At 36.8% G+C, this 21,186-nt stretch overlaps 1 protein-coding gene across 6 annotated transcripts in view; it reads left to right on the forward strand.

Moving 5' to 3' along the window:
• The first annotated feature begins 1,482 nt into the window (after positions 1-1,482).
• The window catches only part of MS4A13 (membrane spanning 4-domains A13), a 38,913-nt gene continuing 19,209 nt past the window's right edge, over positions 1,483-21,186 (forward strand). Inside the window, exons 1-6 of one of the 6 annotated variants that reach the window (XM_003826335.5) lie at positions 1,483-1,753; positions 2,115-2,230; positions 4,216-4,356; positions 10,378-10,434; positions 11,688-11,807; positions 15,741-15,836. In XM_003826335.5, coding sequence (XP_003826383.1) covers positions 2,180-2,230; positions 4,216-4,356; positions 10,378-10,434; positions 11,688-11,807; positions 15,741-15,836 — 465 coding nt within the window. In that variant the 5' untranslated portion in view covers positions 1,483-1,753; positions 2,115-2,179. The remainder of the gene's footprint in view (positions 1,754-2,114; positions 2,231-4,215; positions 4,357-10,377; positions 10,435-11,687; positions 11,808-15,740; positions 15,837-21,186) is intronic. The other 5 variants (XR_008620185.2, XM_055094378.2, XM_008951769.4 and 2 more) reach the window with 5 other exon arrangements.

The following is a 21,186-nucleotide window of genomic DNA, read 5'->3' on the forward strand; positions in this document are numbered from 1 at the left end:
TAGTTTTTAACAACCAAAGGATAAAAAATTAAAGTGAATTCTGAATTTCCAAATCCAGTTTATAGGTACTGAGAAAATCAATGTTGCTTTTACTGATCTGTGATATTAGCAGAAGAAATAAGATGTGCCAAGGAACCATGCCTGTCTCATAGTTTGGCTCACTCTTCTATTTTTGCCTATGTTTATACTGAATACACATTTTGGCCCCAGTCCAAAAAAAATGACCAAATCCATGATAATTTCCAGAGACTGTTGGCCAAAGCTTAAATGAAGAAATATGTCACTTCTCTCACAAATAATCAATCAGTCTTGGCAGCAAGTTACAATGGGGGTCCATCTCATCAGAACTGGCTCTTTCTACTATGGATTCTAAAAAATCCATAACCCTGAGGTTGAAGACACAGTTCCTCTTTCTACAGCAAAGAGAATGCTTAATATTATCAGAGCCCTCTCTGCTCATAGACAAGAAACTCACAAAATAATAATAATGCTAGAAACTGAAGTGGTATATTACTTAAGAATAAAACTATTACCTTCAATGACATACTGACCAATACAGAATGTAAAGACTTTAGAAGAGCCTGGGCTTTTTTTTTTTTTTTTTTTTTCCTTTGATTTGAGGGGACTTTGGAGTCTCAATGTAAGGAAGCTAGCTGTGAGACTAAAAATAAAGATTCTCAATTTACAGTTGATTTTTCAGGCTATAAAAGATCTTGATGGCTTTTAGACACACTCATGATTTAGCTTTTTGCAAATAAAGGTGTTGGAAGCACAGAAAATTTCCTTATGAAAAAAAAATCTGCCTTGTTTTCTGCGTGTTTTACTCACTGGCTATCATTGACTAAAAATTTACATTACAAGCTGGAATTTTAACTTTTCCACAATGTCAATTTAAATTTTCCATGAATAAATGAGAAATGCCATTGAGTGGCTGTTCTCCAGGTACTTTAAACGCCTCAGTAAGTCATGATAGCTGCCTAAGAGGATGGTCTGTACTGCTCATCTAAAGCACCTCTTCATAAACACTGTTTTAGCTACTGTCTACACCTCAAATAGAAAACTAACACCACGTATCACCTAAAAGGTAAACCCACCTCCGCCAGTGGATCAAAAAGTCATTCTGGTGTCTTGTTAAGTATTACTCTCATCACTAATTTCCTTCTTCAGTTACTTATGTTTAAAGAAAAAAAAAAGTGAGCCATTGATTTAGCCACTTCACTCAAAAGTGCACCTTCCAAAGGTGCTCTTGTGGTCAAAATTTTTCTTTGAAGACAGAAAAGGTGAAGGGCGGACTTCTCCTCAGTGATCCTGGTCACTGTGCAGCAGGTGTGTGTATAAGAAACGCACCAATATGGGCAATCTCAGAATAGAGGTTTGCAGAAACCGTTCCTAGAGACACCAAAACGTAGTTAACCGATTGTCTGACCATTTGGCTGCCAGGGGCCTAGTGAGTCTGCGCACACGCACTACCTCCGCCCCGGCAGTTCTTGAGTGGGTGCGCAGGCGCAAGAGGAGCACACCGTTGCCATTGCAGACCGTCACTCCCTGAGGAGTCTGAGGGCCGGCTGGGTGCTGGGCTCCTGGCTATCCCTGTGATGGTAGCTCAGCGAGATCTGGGGACCTGGCGCTGAGCGCGTTGCCAGCCGGGATCTTACTCTTCATCTAGGCCCGGGCGCTGGCGTGAGAACTCGGACTGGGTCCTGGACGAGCGCACCCCGAAACTCCTTGGAACCTTGAACAAGTAAAATGCAGGGTAGTGATGTCGCTTTGCTGGAGTGCTTTCGTGTCAGAAGCCATAAAGGGTCACGGAGGCTGATTACGGTGTTCCTCTCCCTATCATACTCTGTAAACAGTAGGCACTATTTACTACTCAGAGATGATAGCTGTAAAATGCCGATATGTTTTAGTCATAGAGAGAGACTTTTCCGTTATGAAGGCTGTTATTCAGAACAGGTGGATGAAAGTTGATGCCTCTAATATTAAGGCCTAGAAAGAAGAGGGAAGGCTATTGCTTCTGAATTTGGGGAGGTGGTGACTGAACAATAAGGAAAGGATCAAACTTCCGTATTTTCTTCTAAGAAAATAATGTATATGTGCTTTGTACTGTTTTGTAGAAGTTTGCTAATAAAGACATCACCAAAGGTTAAAGAGAAAATCATCTAGAGGAAATGCTGGCAGTATGGCATGTGTTCTTTTACAAATCTCTACAGCAGATTCTCTCGTTTTAGGGGTAAGATTTCACTTTGACTAACTAAATTTAAGATCATGAACTATTTCATTTTTTTAACGGATATATTGGATCTAAAGGGGGACAGATTTGGTTAAATCAAAAGGGTAAAAGTTTTTTTTTTTCCAAATGTTGATTGTCTTCTACAAATTTTGACTGATCCCATGTTCCTTCATGTGCTGAGATATGGGGATACAGACTAAACCAACACACACAGGATAATAGAGAAATCCAAGTAAGGTTTAAAAGGAAAAAAGAGAGTACTGCACTTACATTTATGCAGTAGGATGATTATAAATTTGTCTCTTCTATTAAGTTATAGACATGTGAAGTTACAGTTTAGCTTTCTTAATAAACACCAAGGAATTATGAGTATCATGCTTTTTCACATCCAAAGGGGAGAAAACATTTCCACTCGTGAACTTTTCTTCTGAATTTGAATGTTGCATAGATCAATTATCTAAGTCGCCTATACGACTGTTCAGCAGAGGTTCTTAACCTCTTTGGGGTCACAGACCATTTTGGCATAGAATGAAAGCTCTGAATCTTCTTTCCAGAATTATGTACATGTCGCAATCCTTCGCATTTTTTTTCCCTGGGGGCAAGGGGTAGGCGGGTCTGACCTCCTGGAACTCATATTGATTCTAGATTAAGAATCATTTTTAAATAAGAAAACCTATCTTGTCCTTCTCCACACACTGGCAGTTCTTAACAAGCTTTGGCTAATTAGCTATTTCATGGTTTTATATAAAACAGTAGTCAATCATTTAAAAAGAGATAGTACTTTTCAAGCTCACTTACTTTTTTAACAGTTGGGAAAGTCACATGGAATCACTATTCTTGACACCAGTATGCTTATATAAGAGGTATTTGCTGGATGCCTTCTCTATTCTGGGCACCATATTAGAGGCTGGTGATAAAACAATGAAAAAAAAAACTCCAGGCCCTAAGGGATTTTGCAGTTTAGTGGGAGATATTTCTCCAGGCAAATCCAAAGAATTTCTGGAAAATTACCATTCTTGCAAATTTGATGCAAGGGGAAACCTTAAATTCTAAATCTATAAAAATGCATGATCGTTACCAAAAAAGAGATTTTTTCTTAAAAAAAAAAAAAAACTTCTCCGAAATGTATTTTTTAAAGTTAGCCAATTGCACTTATATATTTCATAGACTGCCTGCTTTGCAAAGAGCTGGAACTCTTAAAACATTAAATAGCTTTCTGTTAAAGTTTATATGAAAATAAAATTTATGTGTCCTCTGTCATTTTTAAAGAGTAATCAAAAATGTGATTAAATATATGAAATATCAGTTCACATATAAATTCAGAAATAAATTTGCTGGGATTATAATTATCTTCTTACAAATTAGAGTTGAGTAATAATTCTCCCCTATTCAAAATCCTTCCCCTCTCCAATGGGAAAACCGAGTTCAAGCGAGTCCATTTTGGATATTTTCTGTATTGCTGTGTTGGATTATGCCCCACTCCAGCATACGTGTGAAAAAAATCATACCAAATACTCCTTGAAGGAAAAGATAAATCAAACCTTTATAAAATTCAAAAAGTGATTCATCTTTAATAAATTACTAATGTACAAGAAAATGTTGGATTTATGGCTTCCTGCATTATAGTAGATTAGTAACCACATTTTCTCTGAAGTAACCCCAATATTCTCTCATACCATTACTTGATAGGTAGGGAGACTATCCAGTGATAGAATCAAACTGTTAACTTACAGGAGAATTGGCCAGAGCTACTATTATTGAACAGCCTGTTGCTTTCAGTATGACTGATTCCTATTTGGTAAATCTCAGTCCTTCCTGATCGGTCCTTTTTTCTGGGATAACCAATCCAGGAAATACATCATTAAGTGCATTGCTGTTTTACTTTTGTATTTGTAAAGGTGTTAAATGCTTCTTATAGTTAACACTTATTGGAATTGTGTTTTAAATTACATTATTTCGGTACTAACAGAATTCTCTTCTCACAGACTATCCAGATTATGATTGGCATCTTTCACGTTTTCATGTGGTACTTTCTATTGGTTTTGTATACGGGACAAATTAAAGGAGCCTTTGGAACGTATGAACCTGTAACTTACAAAACAGGATGTACTTTATGGGGAATTTCTGTGAGTAGAATACATATATATTGCTTTAATCATACAATAAATAATATTCATGCCAATAGTAGAAGGTAGGGAACGGTTTCTGAACAAGGTTTTCAGGAGAATTATGTAACTAAATCCCATGTTGATAATTTATTCAAAGTCAGATTCCTTTTTTCAACAAATATATATTGAGCACCTTTAATTTACAAGTGCTGTTTCAAGAGATATGGATACAGGAGTACACAATGACAACCATAGGGCAGTTTGTCCCTAGATATGTGAAAGGCAAAGAATCTTAACTATAATATCCATTAGCATGATTAACTTGCATGTTTATTATCTTCACTTCAGTCTCCTCAACCAATGAGTCAGTACTCATTTTCTAAATTTTTCATTACTAACACTCTCCTGTGGTTTCTAGATAGCCATTAGGTAGAGGAAAACCTGGAGAGCATGACATCCTGGAAGCCAAGTGAAGAAATTGTTAGAAGAAATGAGGAAGGATCAACTATATTATATTTTGTTGTTTTGTCAAATAAAATGAGGACTACGAATTGACCATTGGATTTAGCAATATGGAAGTCAGTAGTAAATTTTACAAGTAGTTTCAGTGGAATTGTGAAGCAAAAACCTGGTAGGAGTTGATTTAAGAAAAAAATAGGAAGAGAGGAATTACAGACAGCAAACAGGCAGCTTCTTTAAGGACTTTACTGTAATGTGGTATAAAAAAATGGGGTGATAGCTGGGGAAACTTGGCTCAAGAGAGGGTTTGCTTATTCGTTTCTGTGAGTTGAAAGAAACAGCATCATATCCTTTGTTGAGAGGACTGAACCAAAAGAAAGAAAATTGATGATATGAGTAAATGGGGGTGGGTATTGGGATCAAGTATTTGTGTAGGCAAGAGGTGATGGATTTTGATGCAGAAATAGCTAGGAGCATAGGAAGTTTATCTAGGGCATGGTTCTCAGCTAGAGGCAATTTTGCCCCTGATAACATTTTATAATATCTGGAGATATTTTGGATTTTCACTACTGGAGATGTACATCAGATGGGCAGGGGCAAAAGATGCTGCTAAATAGCCTGTGATCCACAGGACAGCACCTCACAACAAAGAATTATCCAGTCTAATTATAAATGGTTTCAAAGTACAAAAACAGAAGGGAAAGGCAGAGAAAGGAGAGTTTTCTTTGATAGGATGTTGGAAGCCTGTGGAAGTTTTTTTTTTTTTTTTCCAGTAGCTTCAAATAGCTCAATGAATTAGGAAGCAAGATTATGAGCTGAGATTGAGTATGGGGAAGTGGTTTGGTTGTTTGAGGAAAGGCAAGAGAATATGAAATAATCATCGAGGAAAAGTGAGAGTGCACAGATTATGGAGAGGTGGTTTTATTTTCATACAGCATTAAGGACATACTTGAGGTTTAGGAACAGGATATGAATATGGGTTGTATGCCTTCCTCAGGCCATGTTCAGCTGCATGAGTGCAACCATGCAGTAGGATAAAAACAATCAGGATCTTTGTTTAGCTGTGCAACTATAATAAAACAAGAAAGGTGCAAAGCAATTACAAGTGGATATGAGGCAGTGTTTGTAATGGTTGGCCATGAAATTTAAGTTAGTGATGGAAAGAAGAATTTAACAGAGAGTTGAAGTTCTCAGATTATAGACCCAGGTGGGGTCAAAGGGTTGTTAGAATTTTAATACTAGAGGGCATGAGCTAGAAAGATAGCAGGTGATGATCAGGTGGAATACTTGAAATTAAGATTTGAAAGGTACAACAAGGACAAGAGAATGATTATGGGAGCAAGTGACTAAGATAGTTTGGAGTCAGGGATTGGAGGAGAGAACAAGAACCACAAGCCCAAGGTATAGAAAGATGATATGGTTTGGCTGTGTGTCCCCACCCAAATCTCATCTTATAGCTCCCATAATTCCCAAGTGTTGTGGGAGGGACCTGGTGGAAGATAACTGAATCATGGGGCTGGGGGGGTGGCGAGTCATTCCCATGCTGTTCTCATGATAGTGAATAAGTCTCACAAGATCTAATGGTTTTAAGAAATGGGAGTTTTTCTGCCCCTGGCTCCTCCTAAATTTCATGTCTTCACATTTCAAAACCAATCATGCCTTCCCAACTGTCCCCCAAAGTCTTAACTCATTTCAGCATTAACTCAAAAGTCCACAGTCCAAAGTCTCATCTGAGACAAGGCAAGGTCCTCTCCACCTATGAGCCTGTAAAATCAATAGCAAGTTAGTTACTTCCTAGATACAATGGGGGTACAGGCTTGAGTAAATACAGCTGTTCCAAATGCGAGAAATTGGTTGAAACAAAGGCTACAGGCCCCATGCAAGTCTAAAATCCAGTGGGGCAGTCAAATCTTAAAGCTCAAAAATGATCTCCTTTGACTCCATGTCTCACATCCAGGTTATGCTGATGCAAGAGGTGGGCTCCCATGGCCTTGGGCTGCTCTACCCCTGTGGCTTCACATGGTGTAGACCTGATCTGGCTGTTTTCACAGGCTGGCGTTGTCTGCAGCTTTTCCAGGCACACGGTGCAAGCTGTCAGAGGAGCTACCATTCTGGGGTCTGGAGGATGGTGGCCTTCTTCTCACAGCTCCACCAGGCAGTGCCTCAGTAGGGACTCTGTGTGGCAGCTCCGACCCCACATTTCCCTTCTGCCCTGCCCTAGCAGAGGTTCTCCATGAGGGCCCCGCCCCTGCAGCAAACTTCCGCTGGGCATCCAGGCAGTTCCATATATCCTCTGAAATCTAGGCAGAGGTTCCAAAACCTTAATTCTTGACTTCTGTGTACCCGCAGGCTCAACACCACATGGAAACTGTCAAGTCTTGGGGCTCACACCCTCTGAGGCCATGGCCCAAGCTCTACATTGGCCCCTTTCAGCCACAGATGAAGCAGCTGGGATTCAGGGCACCAAGTCCCTAGGCTGCACATAGTACAGGGGCCCTGGGCCCGGCCCATGAAACCACTTTTTCGTCCTAGGCTTCAGGGCCTGTGATGGGAGGGGCTGCCATGAAGATCTCAGACATGCCCTGGAGACATTTTCCCCATTGTCTTGAGAATTAACATTCAGCTCCTCATTTCTTATGCAAATTTCTGCAGATGGCTTAAATTTCTCCTCAGAAAATGGGTTTTTCTTTTCTATCACATTGTCAGGCTGTAAATTTTTTTGAACTTTTATGCTGTGCTTGCCTTATAAAACTGAATGCCTTTAACAGCATCCAAGTCACCTCTTGAAAGGTTTGCTGCTTAGATCATTTCTTCTGCCAGATATCTTAAATCATCTCTCTCAAGTTCAAAGTTCCACAAATCTCTAGGGAAAAATGCCACCAGTCTCTTTGCTAAAACATAACAAGAGTCACCTTGCTCTAATTCCCAACAAATTCCTCATCTTCCATCTGAGACCACCTCAGCCTTGATTTCATTTTTCATATCATTATTGGCATTTTGGTCAAAGCTATCTGACAAATCTCTAGGGAGTTCCAAACTTTCCCACATTTTCCTGTCTTCTTCTAAGTCCTCCAAACTGTCCTAACATCTGCCTGTTACCCAGTTCCAGAGTCACTTCCAAATTTTGGGGTATCTTTTCAGCAGCACCCCACTCCTGGTACCAATTTACTGTAATAGTCCATTTTTATGCTGCTAATAAAGACATACCTGAGACTGGGCAATTTACAAAAGATAGAGGTTTGTTGGACTTACAGTTTCTCATGGCTGGGAAGGCCTCACAATTGTGGCAGAAGGCAAGGAGGAGCAAGTCACATCTTACATGAATGGCAGCAGGCAAAGAGAGAGGGCTTGTGCAGGGAAACTCCCATTTTTAAAACCATCAGATCTCATAGGACTTATTCACTATCACAAGAACAGCATGGGAAGGACCCGCTCCCATGATTCAATTATCTCCCACTGGGTCCCGCCCACAACACATGGGAATTATGGAAGCTACAAGATGAGATTTGGGTGGGGACACAGAGCCAAACCATATCAAAAGATCAGACAGATAGATAGATAGATAGATAGATAGATAGATAGATAGATAGATGTATATATATATATCTATATATAGATATATAGATATACACACATATATGTATGTGTGTGTTTGCGTGTGTGTGTAAAAATCACCAAATATTAAGTGATGTTGAAGAGAGAATCAGAGAGTCAAAATTTCAATTCATTTGAAAAGAGGAATGGCCAAGGGGTCAATAGATTACTTAAACCATGAAGGATAGTGAGTTATAGAAACTGACATGTGATTCAAAGGTGGAGGAGAAAGAATGGTTGGATAGCAATAATGAGCAAGGAAACCACTTATCCCACACTTCGAACAGATGGAATGAGGGCTGTAGGATACAATATGGCTGCCCATTGAGAGAGCAATTAATCACTAGAAGAAACAATGATCTCTAGGAGGTCTCCCACTTTTATACATACACTAGTTCATAAGTGTCAATGGATTGCCTTGAAAAAATAGGAGAAAAATATTGAATTTTTGCACAAAATCCAGATAAATGATACATGGTTCATAAAAGATGAATGGCTCATAAATAATGCACTGGTTCATAGGTGATAAATGATAAATGATGCACTGGGTCACAAGTGTCAAAGCACTACCTTAAAAAATAGGAGAAAAACTGTGGATTTTCCAACAAAATCCAAATAAATGATGCATTTTCCTTAGTGTTTGACCATTCACATTATAAAAATAGTATATTAAACTCCTAGGATAACTTATCTAAAATTTCAACTAAATGTAATTTAATACTAAACTTCTCACTTAAGCCTAAACTTTGAAAGGCATTTTGTAAAACACATAGTAATGGAAAGATAATCTCATTAGAGAGCACTCTAATTCAAAATTCACAAGATATTTTCACTTTAAATTCTGAGCTAGTTCTTACATTCACTGTGTACCTCCTTAGAAATCTCAGCTTTTGCTGTGGAATGAAGTGCTGAACAAATAGATTTAAAATTATCCATGGGAAGTTTGTAAGCTTCAGGTTTGGGCTTCCTACATATAGTGTATAGCATGACAAAAATAGCCTTTGACGGCCGGGCGCGGTGGCTCACGCCTGTAATCCTAGCACTTTGGGAGGCCGAGACGGGCGGATCACGAGGTCAGGAGATCGAGACCATCTTGGCTAACACGGTGAAACCCCGTTTCTACTAAAAATACAAAAAATTAGCCAGGCGTGTTGGCGGGCGCCTGTAGTCCCAGCTACTTGGGAGGCTGAGGCAGGAGAATGGCGTGAACCCGGGAGGCGGAGCTTGCAGTGAGCCAAGATCGCACCACTGCACTCCAACCTGGGAGACAGAGCAAGACTCCGTCTCAAAAAACAACAAAAAAAAAATAGCCTTTGACTTGGATCTTTAGTGTCTTATCAATAAAACAAATAAGACAAGGAATACTTTGAGGAAATTGTGCAACCCATCTTCAAACAATATGGCATAGTTTTATACTTCTTGGAAGTAGACAGACTTCCTGACATGAAATAATGGAACCTCTGTTTTAAAAAACAAAGGCAAAGGCATGAATTTCTGCCATTACCTTAACAATGACTACAATCTCATAAAAGAGACTGCATATTTTGTACCATCACAATATGGAATAGATTCTTGAACCACTTTTTCCATATTTGGATATGTACATAGTAATCATAATTAGTGTCATCATCTCATTAGGAAGGATAACATTAAAAGCAATAATCAAATGAGTTATATATGATGTATCTCATACACATAAAAGCAAACTTGGTTCCTGGTCAGGACTGCTTAGGCTGTCTGGCATATTATCACAGTGTGAATCTGCCCACTGTCCCCTATGTGTTTCTGTTATGAGTGACTCTACTATTACCTTTCAATGTATTACTACATGATGTAAATTTGTCCTGACCCATCTACTAAAACTTCTGTATATTTTGTTACTATTAGCATTCTTAAAATAATTGACTTACAAGAGAGTTATTAAAAGCACATTCTAAATTGGCAAGCATTATCAATTAGTATTTATAAATATGTTTTTATATCCAGTTTATCATTGCAGGAGTCTTCCTAATAAGAGTAACAAAGTATCCGACTCGATCTGGAGTAAGTTGAAATGTTTGAGGTATCTCTAGAAATCACTTATCACAAAGCTAAATATTAAGTTTTAATGAAAATATAACGTCTAAACAATGAAGGAATCTACCCTACCTGTAAAGTAAATGAAGGAATTAAGAATGAATCTAGAAGAACATAATTTAATATAGACAAATATACTGTATTGGTTAAAATCATGATTACTTTATGTATAGGTTTCTAAATGTATATATAGTTTTTGTTTTGTTTGATGTTCTGCCTTTTAACATTGTGTAAACTTTATAATTAAAAAATTTTAATAGGACCTAGTGCCTTTAGATATAGACATTATACTACTGTAAAATTTCATTTTCTGAACTATCCAGTTTGGGAACAAGATTGTGTCTTGTAACAAAGTACAGAATTGGTCCAGATTAAAGATCCATGCATGGTATTAGGTGGATAGAATTGGGAAGAACACTTTAGAATCTTAGAGCTAAAACATACCTTAGAAATTAGTCTGCCCTCATAATTTTACAGATAAAAAAATGATGTCTGAAGATACTGATAGATTTCCTTAGATAATGAAAACCCAGGATTAAAATTTTATCAACTGACTCCTATTTCTACAAGCAGTCATTTTCCATTTTCTTTTTTTTCTTACAGTGGAACCACTTTTGTCCAAATCATATCTTATATGCTTTCTTCCAAATGACCTATAACATTGAAAAACACAATACTTTTTTTTTTTTTTTTTGAGATGGAGTCTCTCTCTGTCACCCAGGCTGGAGTGCAGTGGCACAATCTCGGCTCACTGCAAGCTCCGCCTCCCGGGTTTACACCATTCTGCCTCAGCCTCCCAAGTAGCTGGGCCTACAGGTGCCCGCCACCAAGCCCGGCTAATTTTTTTGTATTTTTACTAGAGATGGGGTTTCACCGTGTTAGCCAGGATGATCTCGATCTCCTGACCTCGTGATCCACCCGTCTCGGCCTCTCAAAGTGCTGGGATTACAGGCGTGAGCCACTGCGCCCGGCCCCAAAAAATACAATATGTTTTAGCCTAAATGGAAGATTAATGATTAATGGACTGATGGTGTTAATGTTTCCTCCAGATTAACTGGGCTTCATATAAATCAGAAAAATATTTTCTTAATATTTAATACTTCTAAGACTTCAGAAACTAGATCAAAGTTTTAACTAGATGAGTTTTTTCAGCAATGCAAACTATTACACCAAAATGTTTATTCTGAATATAATAAATTTGCCCTCTGTCTCCTTTTCAGATTATAAGTACTTTAATCATAAACATCATCTGCATAATTACTACAATTACTGCAGTAACTCTAACAATAATAGAGTTGTCTCATTTTAATTCTGTGTCATACAGGAATTATGGACAAGCGGTAAGTGACCAATTCTATGGGAACATATTAATTTTAAAATTATTCTTTTTAATAATTTTGAAATCTTAGGAGGTAAGATGAGGCTTTTATTGGTCCTCATGAAATTCTTTGATTTAGTTGTGAGCTCTTGATTGAAAATTTTAAATCAAAAATAATTCTAGGCTGTGAGTTTTAGTAAATATTAAGAGAATGTTTCAATTCTTGACTTGCTGAATTAAAGTGAGTAAAAATTTGAAAGCTTCAGTGGCAAGTGTCTATGTATTAGGCACAGAGCCACTTAATGATTCTCTTAATACAAGAAAAGTATAATCCTGGACAATAAAACCATTTTGCAAATAAACAAAAGAATTCTGCTACTGACACATATGGTTCAAATTGTAGACACCTAGTAATTTCTGGCTTAACATAGAGCTTTTCATACATAGCCTATCTTTGCATCTTACATGAATTTTGCTTTAAGGCCAAAAATGCTAAATATAAATAAACCTAACTTGTTTCCATTTAGTTGCCCAGAAAATGTGAAGATCTTTACTGATAACACAATAGTTTTATTTTAATTATATTGGCTTTAAATTCAGAATCATAAAATATTAGTGGGGCAAAAGACCTTAGCAAAGTTAATACAAAATCTCACATTTAAAGTGAGGACAAATTGGAGTGAAACACCTTGTTTGACCAACAGAACAAAACAAATAACAATTTCAGTAATGAGTAGAAGCGTCATTACAGGTGAAGGATAAACTTCCTCCTCCTCCCCTACACACTTTCACTCCATACCTGTGACATATTATTAAGGGGGACATCAGAGGAAAGAACCCAAACCTGGAGAACAAAACCCTGGAGGACAGTGATACAATAATAGAAAAATGCACTAATACCCCAAAATATATTATCTGTAACAAGTGATTATGTAAACAAACATGGACCAGATTTTCCCTATAAATTATAAGAAAATTGTCCAGTTGCCCTGAACATTCAATCTAGAAATCTTTAGTTCTAATTTTGAGGGCAGAGAATAGGAAAGGAGGACTTAAGTTATTAAGTGCGTAATTGTTTCAAGTTATATGTCACCATTCTTATTCATAAACTTTTAATTATCAGTTTAATATGGCATAATTGCCAAGGATTGCCTTTTGCAGTCAGTGTGACAAACCATTGTAGTCTGTATTTATCTGATCTGAGCTCAGTGATAACGACCAGTTTTATAGTCTCTCAAAATCACAAGTTCAGCACAAGTTTGCTGTGATTAGTTACACAAAATGAGCTTGTATATTAGACTTATATCTCGAAGCCACCATCTTTTTCTAGTGCCATTACAGAATTATATACTTATACTTCCTAAGGCAGCCAACATTTTACAGGACTTTTACATGCCAACTTTTCTAACATAAGCAAGGGGCTTGGCTAAATCTACAAATTCATCAAGTTTTCAGTGTTCCCAGGCAGGGTCAGAAAAGTGCATGCATCTGAAATATACTCCTCATATAGCAAAATGGTTAATAGTATAGATTCCAGGATCAGAGTGCACTTATTTAAATACTATCCTCAGTATTCACTGTGTGTAAACCCCTGAAAAAGTTTCTTAACTTAACTGTTTCCAAGTTTTCTTTTGTGAGAAATGAAGAAAATGCCTGCTAGTTAACTGCTCTGTTCTTTCTTCCAAACTCCTGGCCTGTTGTTTTAAAAGCTAGTTTGACTTTTCTACTTGCCTATGCTTCTATCACTATTATATCAAACTCAACAGATATAAAATGGAAATTACTTACCTCCTCAGAAGTACTATACTGCAAGACTCCCTCGTTTCAATCTCCCACATACAAAACCTTGACATAAAACCTCATCTCTTTCTACTGTCTTTATAATTACCAAATATTGTTTATTCTTCATTTAAGTATTTATTAATTAGGGTTATCTTGGTTTTAAGTAATAGGAAATACAACCCAAGTTGACTTAAGGCAAAAAGGGTCACTTACTTTACTTAAGCTGGGTCCAGAAGCTTACATCTGCCAGGGACTCATTCATTCCCTCTGTCTCTCTCTCTCTCTCTGTGTGTGTGTGTGTTTCCGTTTCCTCAGTTTTCATATTTGAGCTGCTCTGGCCAACCTTTTGCCGCTTTCAGTCAGGGAGGGAGTTTTAGAATAGCACTCTCATATAAATTAAAGAATATGGGGCCAGGCACGGTGGCTCACGCCTGTAATCCCAGCACTTTGGAAGGCCAAGGCAGGCGGATCACTTGAGATCAGATGTTCGAGACCAGCCTGGCCAACAAGGTGAAACCCTGTCTCCACTAAAAATACAAAAGTTAGCTAGGCATGGCGGTGGGCACCTGTAATCCCAGCTATTTGGGAGGCTGAGGCACGAGAATCGCTTGAACCCAGGAGGCAGAGGTTGCAGTGAGCCGAGATTGAGCCACTGCACTCCAGCCTGGGTGATAGAGCGAGACTCAGTCTCAAAAAAAATTAAATTAAAAAATAAAAAAAATAAGGAATATGGGCAAAATGACTTTTCACAGTCTTGTCAGCTAAGAGGTCCCAAGTACTTTCTAGCTAAAATGTTATGATTATGATTGTGCATTTCTGCCAACAAAATTAAATCAAAATTATTTACCTTGGTATTTCAAACCTTCTACATCTTTTCCTTATCCTCCTGTTTATATCAAATATGAATGAACACTGTAATTCAGTTAAAACCTGTTTTTCATTTTCTCAAAATGTTATATTGCTTACATTCAGCTTTGTTCTCACATTAAAAACCATAGGTTGTTCAAATCTGTATTTTAGCTTTACTACTGGTTGTATTTTATGTCTCAATTTTTAAATTGTCACACTTTTAATTTATGCTATTAAACTTTCTGAAACAAGATAGGTTACAAGGAAACAAGCAAATAAAAATTTAAAGTTTCCTAGAATGCTGCTTCCTTCCTTCGTTTTTCTCAGTCCTACCCTTATTTCAAAGGTCCTACCACTTTATGAAGCCTTCCCAGAGAGTAATAGCTTGGAGTGAACCTCCTGTCCCTCCTGTCGCCTATAATGATTGAGCAAGTTTTTATCCATTTTTTATGGTACCTTATATTATCTTTCTGTCTCTTCTACTTCATTATAAACTCTAAGAAATCAGGAAGTTATGTGTCATTGCATTCCTATCATCTAATTCCTACTACCAGATAGTTTCTTGAATATAAAAGATATTAAATAAACCAAACAAAGAAGGAGGAGGAAGAGTTAGAGAAGGAATTGAAAGGGAGAGAATTATGATGTCATTCTTTCTAGTTCTGAGTATCATTCTTGTCTTTCCACAGCTAGCACAAAACCCACATTTTCAGGATGAGTACCAATATTATTCACATAACTAACCAATCAGATTTGTAGTTGAAAATATCTTTCTGATAGCAGTCACAATCACCTTATGCTTCCAAGTTAAATGTTCTTTGAACTCTTTTTGAATGTATTAATCATTTTAAACGATATTAGAGCAATATATATGTGAGAGTTTTATCACCATGTATGTAAATTTAAGAAGGGTTGTGATTAATAATAGCTGTTTTAATAGAAAAGGATTGCTTGATAAATCTGTTGGTGGCCATCTTATCATTAGAGACAGGAGAGTCAAATCTTAGTAACTGGAGAGTTTAGATAGTGAGCTGTGCCAGCGACTCTGTAAAAGCTGTCAGAAGTGAGACAAGAATGCTAAGCAATGGAGATCAAATGCAGAAGCCACAGATGCTGAATTGAGGAACTGAAAGCTAAGGAAAGTGTAGCAGAGGGCAAAGGAGTAGAAATGTCTAAGGAAATCAAATGGTGAAAGGTTTATCTGTTCTTATTTTCCTTCCTTTTTTTTTTTTTTTGACTCTCATACCAGTAGCTCCTTCCATGATCATGTTTGCACTCACTAAATATAATAGCATTAAGATTTCTCCCTGTTTTTTGGTTATAGAAACTTGGGAGGGAAGTATCACGTATTTTACTGTTCTTCTACGCTTTGGAATTTTCTATTGCACTTACACACTCAATATACAGCTGTTCCAATTTGGTAAGTGTTTACCCACTCTCTGGCAAATCAAAAGATGTTGATTTCTAGTAACTACACTCTATGAGGAGATGAAGTGCACTGATACAAAATATTTAGAACTAATATAAATGGAATGTGTGATATTGCCTTTATTTTTTATTTTTGTTGTTTTATAAATAGAAAGCATAAAATTATAAAAATAATACATGAAACTACATTTAAAAGCAAAAAGCATATAGAGTAAAAAGTGATTTTTCTTTAATATAGTTCTCATCGTATCCACACATCCAATTCTATACAAAAAAAGACCAATACACACACATTCTCTTTACTAATTGTATGTATTATATTCACATTGTTTTGTCACATTCATTTTTTGCAATGATTAGAAATATCTTTCCATTACAAAACATATCTAAATAATGCCTTTTATTGCCTTCATTGTTTTTCTTAGTATTTAACATTCCCTAATTACTGCATATGTAGCTTGGTTTCCAGTTTTTTCTAAATTATAAACAATGATGCAGTGAACATTTGAGTATAAATATTTTTGCATACAGGACCACTAATTCTTTAGGTGTTTGATTCCTAGAAATGTAATTGCAGGATCAAGTGTAACAACATCCCAAAATGCTATAACAACTCACAAAAGTTTATGAGAATGATTATTTTCTCACAAGCTTAGAAGACTACATATCTAACATTCATTCATTCTTTCTCAAATATTTATGGAGAGCATGCTATTTGCTGGGCATTGTCATAGGCACTAAGGATGCAATGATTAACAAAACAATGGCCTTTCCATTAGGGAGTTTGCATTCCACTGGGGGAGAAAGGCAATAAACAAACACATAAAAATATAAAATGTCAAGAACTGAAAAATGTTATGAAGTAAAATAAAGCAAAGTAAGGAGATAAGGCAAGATTATTTTATGTAGGATGGTCAAGGAAGACTACTATGATCAGCAACTGATTGAAATACAGAAACAACTATAAGACTATATGGTAAAAAGATTTCTAAAGAGAGGGAATGAGTTGCATTTCCAGAATGGCTGATTGAGGACATGGTAACTCTCCCTAAAAATGAAATTATAAAACTGAACAAAATTGTCAATTAACAACCTTCTAAAGATTCAGGAAGTTGACCAAGCATACAAGAACTTGAGAAGTGTTTATTTAAGAAAATCTACTGGACCTCAGTAAGAACAGTGGATGTCTGTGGCATGTTAGCTTGGGACTGTTCCCACTCTTCCCACCTGATATGGTTAGGCTTTGTGTCCCCACTCAAATCTCATCTTGAATTGTAATCCCCAGGTGTTGAGGGAGGAACCTGATGGGAGGAAATTGGATCATGGGGGCAGTTTTCCCCATGCTATTCTCATGATAGTGAGTGAGTTCTCATGAGATCTGATAGTTTTATAAGTGTTTAGCAAGTTCCTCATTCACTCAGTCTTCTTTCTCTTTCTGCCATGTGAAAAAGGTACTTGCTTCCCCTTTGCCTTATGCCATCATTGTAAGTTTCCTGAGGTCTCCCCAGCCATGTGGAACTGTAAGTCAATTAAACCTCTTTCCTTTATAAATTACCCAGCCTTGACAAGTTTGTTATAGCACTGTGAAAACAGACTAATATACCACCCCACCCTCAGATTCCATTACGCAGAAGTTTACCTTGGTGGGTCAGACTGTGAGGCCCAGCAGCCTCATTGCTTGAGATGACTAGTTTTATTTGGAACAGAGCTCAGAAAGTTCCATGACCAAAAGCGTTATTAAAACAACAGTAATCCCAGTGACAAACAAGCAGATAAGGCCAAGGTCACTCCTAGCCTGACTAAGATCACAATACTTGTTGGGGCAAAAAATTTACTAGCAACCAACCAGAAACTCAACAGAGAAATTTGAGGAACAGGACAGCCACAGTGGACCTTGATAACTTCCTACTTTTCCCCTGTAGTCTGGAATAATATAAATATGTGCAAACTATACACATACTAAGGAGACAGGAGAAGGTCCTAGTGAGCCCTTGGTTGAACAAGAGGCCTTGCAAAAATAAAGTAAAAGCTGGAGCAGCCTCAACTTTGAATATATTGCTCAAGCTACACTGATTCATTGGGAAAGGGTAGAAGTCTTACTGGCTCAAGGTGTCTAATACTTTCCTAGAGCTTCTATAACAAAGCACCACAGACTGTAGCTTAAACAACAAACTTATTTTCTTACAATTCTAGAGGCTAGAAGTTCAAGATCAAGGTGTTGGCAGGGTTAGTTTCTTCTGAGGCCTCTCTCATTGGCTTTCACTTGGCTGTCTTCTCCCTGTGTTTTCACATGGTCTTCTCTCTTTATTTGTCTGTGTCCTAGTGTCTTCTAAGCTCACCAGTCATATTGGCTTCTAATTACCTTATTATAACTTCATTGCCACTTAAAAGACCCTATTTCCAAATACAGTCACATTCCAAGGTACTGGGAGTTAGGACTTCCAGTATTTCAAGATACTGGTGGTTAGCAATAACCACCACTCCTGGGAAATGAGGCAATCAGAATCTAAAATTGCTACCATATATTATCTAAAATGTCCAGTTTTCAACAACAAAAAGTATGCAAATAATAAGAAATAGTTACCCATAGAGTTCAAAACAACACTTAATAGACATAGTGTCTTTGAGCAAGGGAAGAATAAATGTTGGACTTAACAAAGAAAGGCTTCAAAAATTAGTAAAGTAAATATGTTTGAAGAATTATAAGATGGCAACAATGATTCATCAAATAAAAGTCAATAAAAGAGACAGAAATTATAAAAAACCCAATGGAGGTTCTAGAGTTTAAAAATACAAGAACTGAAATGAAAAACCACTAGAGGAACTCAAGAGCAGAGGTGAGCTGACAAAAAACAAAATAAACAGACATAAAGAGAGCAAAAAAGATATTGCCCAGTCTGAAGAACAGGAAAAAAACAAAATGAAGAAAACTGTACAGAACCTCAAAATCCTTTGAGATACCATCACATGTATAATGGGAGTCCCATAAAAATGGGGAGTACCAGAAAAAAAATTAAAGAAATAATGGCTCCCAAACTCCCCTAATTTCATGGAAAACAGTCAATACATCCAAAAAGCTCAAGGATCTTCAAGTAAAATAAACACAAAGAGATCCTCCTAGACACCTCCATGTCAAACTGATAAAAAAGAAAATCTTGAAAGCAGCAAAAAATAAAAAATAAAAACAAGACTCTTCATATATAAAGGAACCACAATAATATTAACAGATGGGTTCTCAACCAAAACAATGGAGGCCCGAAGGTAGTGGAATCAGATATTAAAGTGCAGGGGGAAAAACAGTCAGGCAGGAATTCTTTATCCTTTAAAACTATCCCTCAAAAATGAAGGTGAAATAGAGACATACACAGATGAATAATGTGTTGCTAGCAGAAATTCCTCATGAGAAACACTAAAGGAAGTTCTTTAGACTGAAAAGTGACATCAGATGAAACTCAAATGCACATGAATAAATAAAAAAAGTACCAGTAAAAGTAATTATGTAGGTGGTTATGAAAAGCAGTATAAATACATCTTTTGTGTTTTCTTCTGTTAACTGATTTAAAAGACAGTAGCATTAATTGCATTGGGCTCACCCAGGTAATCCAGGATGATTACCTTAATTTAAGGTCGTGTTATTAGTAACATTAATTCCATCTGTCATAACTACTCAGCTCCACCTTTTAGCATGAAAGTATTCATAGACAATACATAAAGGAATGGATATGGCTTGTTCCAGCAAAACTTTATTTGCAAAAACGGGAGTGGGCTAGATTTGGTCCATGTATCATAGCTTGCCAACCCTTCTTCAATAGACAGTTTCTCAATTTTTCTCTTAAATTTTAAAAGATAAGATTATAAAAGCAGTAATTATAATACCATATTGGTAGTTATATAATATATATAGATAGAATAGATGACAATAATAGCACAAAGAAAAGGAAAGGGAATGAGTTATATGGGAATAAAGTTGCTGTATTTTACTGGAATTGAATTAGCATTCATCTGAAGTAGACTGATAAATTAGGGTGCTTATTTAGTGATTAAGCAAGCTAAAAATATGATAGCTTAAAAATAAGGGAATTAACATACACAAAGTATGTTTAATTTTTAAAAAATAAAGAAAGAACACAATGGCCAGGCTTGGCTGGTTAACACCCATATTCCCAGCATTTTGGGAGGCCAACTAGGGAGGACCATTTGAGCCCAGGAGTTCAAGACCAGCCTGGGCAACATGACGAGACCTCATCTCTACAAAAAAGTAAAAATAAAAACACTAGCTATGCATAGTGCCACATGCCTGTGGTCCCAGCTACTTAGGCAGCTGAGGTGGGAGGATCACTTGGAACCCAGGAGGTCAAGGCTGCAATGAGCCATATTCAGGCCACTGTACCCCAGTGTGGGTGACAGAGTAAAACCCTATCTCACAAAAAAAAAAAAGGAAAGGAAAAGAAAACACATGAGACATGTATAAAACAAATAATAAAATGTCAGATATAAATCTATTCATTGTAATAATAACATTAAAATGACAGAGATATTTTAAAGTACCTACTGGAATGACTGAATTTCAAAATATTGACAATACCAACTGATAGCAAAGATTGTAGATAAAAGAAATATCTCTCAAACTCCTAGTTGAAATATAAGTTATTGCAACAATTTTTAAAACCTTTTGGGCATTACCTACTAAAAATTAAAATGTGCATACCCTATGATCAGTAATTTAAATCTTTGATATATAACCAACAGAAATGTTTGTGCTTATGCATTAAGATAAACTTCCAGGAATATATAGAGAGCAGTATTATTCATAGTAGCCCCAAAGTGGAAATAACACAGGTGGGTGAGTGATGAATAAGTTGAGGTGTATTACTTTATTCAAATTTGACATGGTGATTAAAAGCAACTATACCTGCACTTAACATCATGGATGGATCTTACAAATAAAATGTTGAGTATAAAAACTCAAAAGAATGCATACTTGTAAAAAATCCATTCATATGAAGTTTGAAACCAGGTAAAACTAAAGCTAACCTATAGTGTTTAGGGATGAAGCTTAGTTGATGAAACTAGAAAAAAAAATTGACAGGATCGATGACCTTATCTAAAAGTCAAAATGACCATTACCTTGAAGGGAAGGAATAGGTAATAGTTGAGAAATGTCATGAGAGGCTAGGGTGCTGGCATCTATTAAGATTTATGTTCAAGAAGACTATGGTTATTTTTATTATAAAAGTTTGAAGGTACACCAAAAGACACAAGTGATCCAACAGAAATTAACAAAGTAGGTTGAAGGCTGGGCATGGTGGCTCACACCTGTAATCGTAACACTTTGGGAGTCT

This window comes from Pan paniscus, chromosome 9 (assembly GCF_029289425.2).
Source record: "Pan paniscus chromosome 9, NHGRI_mPanPan1-v2.0_pri, whole genome shotgun sequence".
NCBI classification, from domain to species: domain Eukaryota; kingdom Metazoa; phylum Chordata; class Mammalia; order Primates; family Hominidae; genus Pan; species Pan paniscus.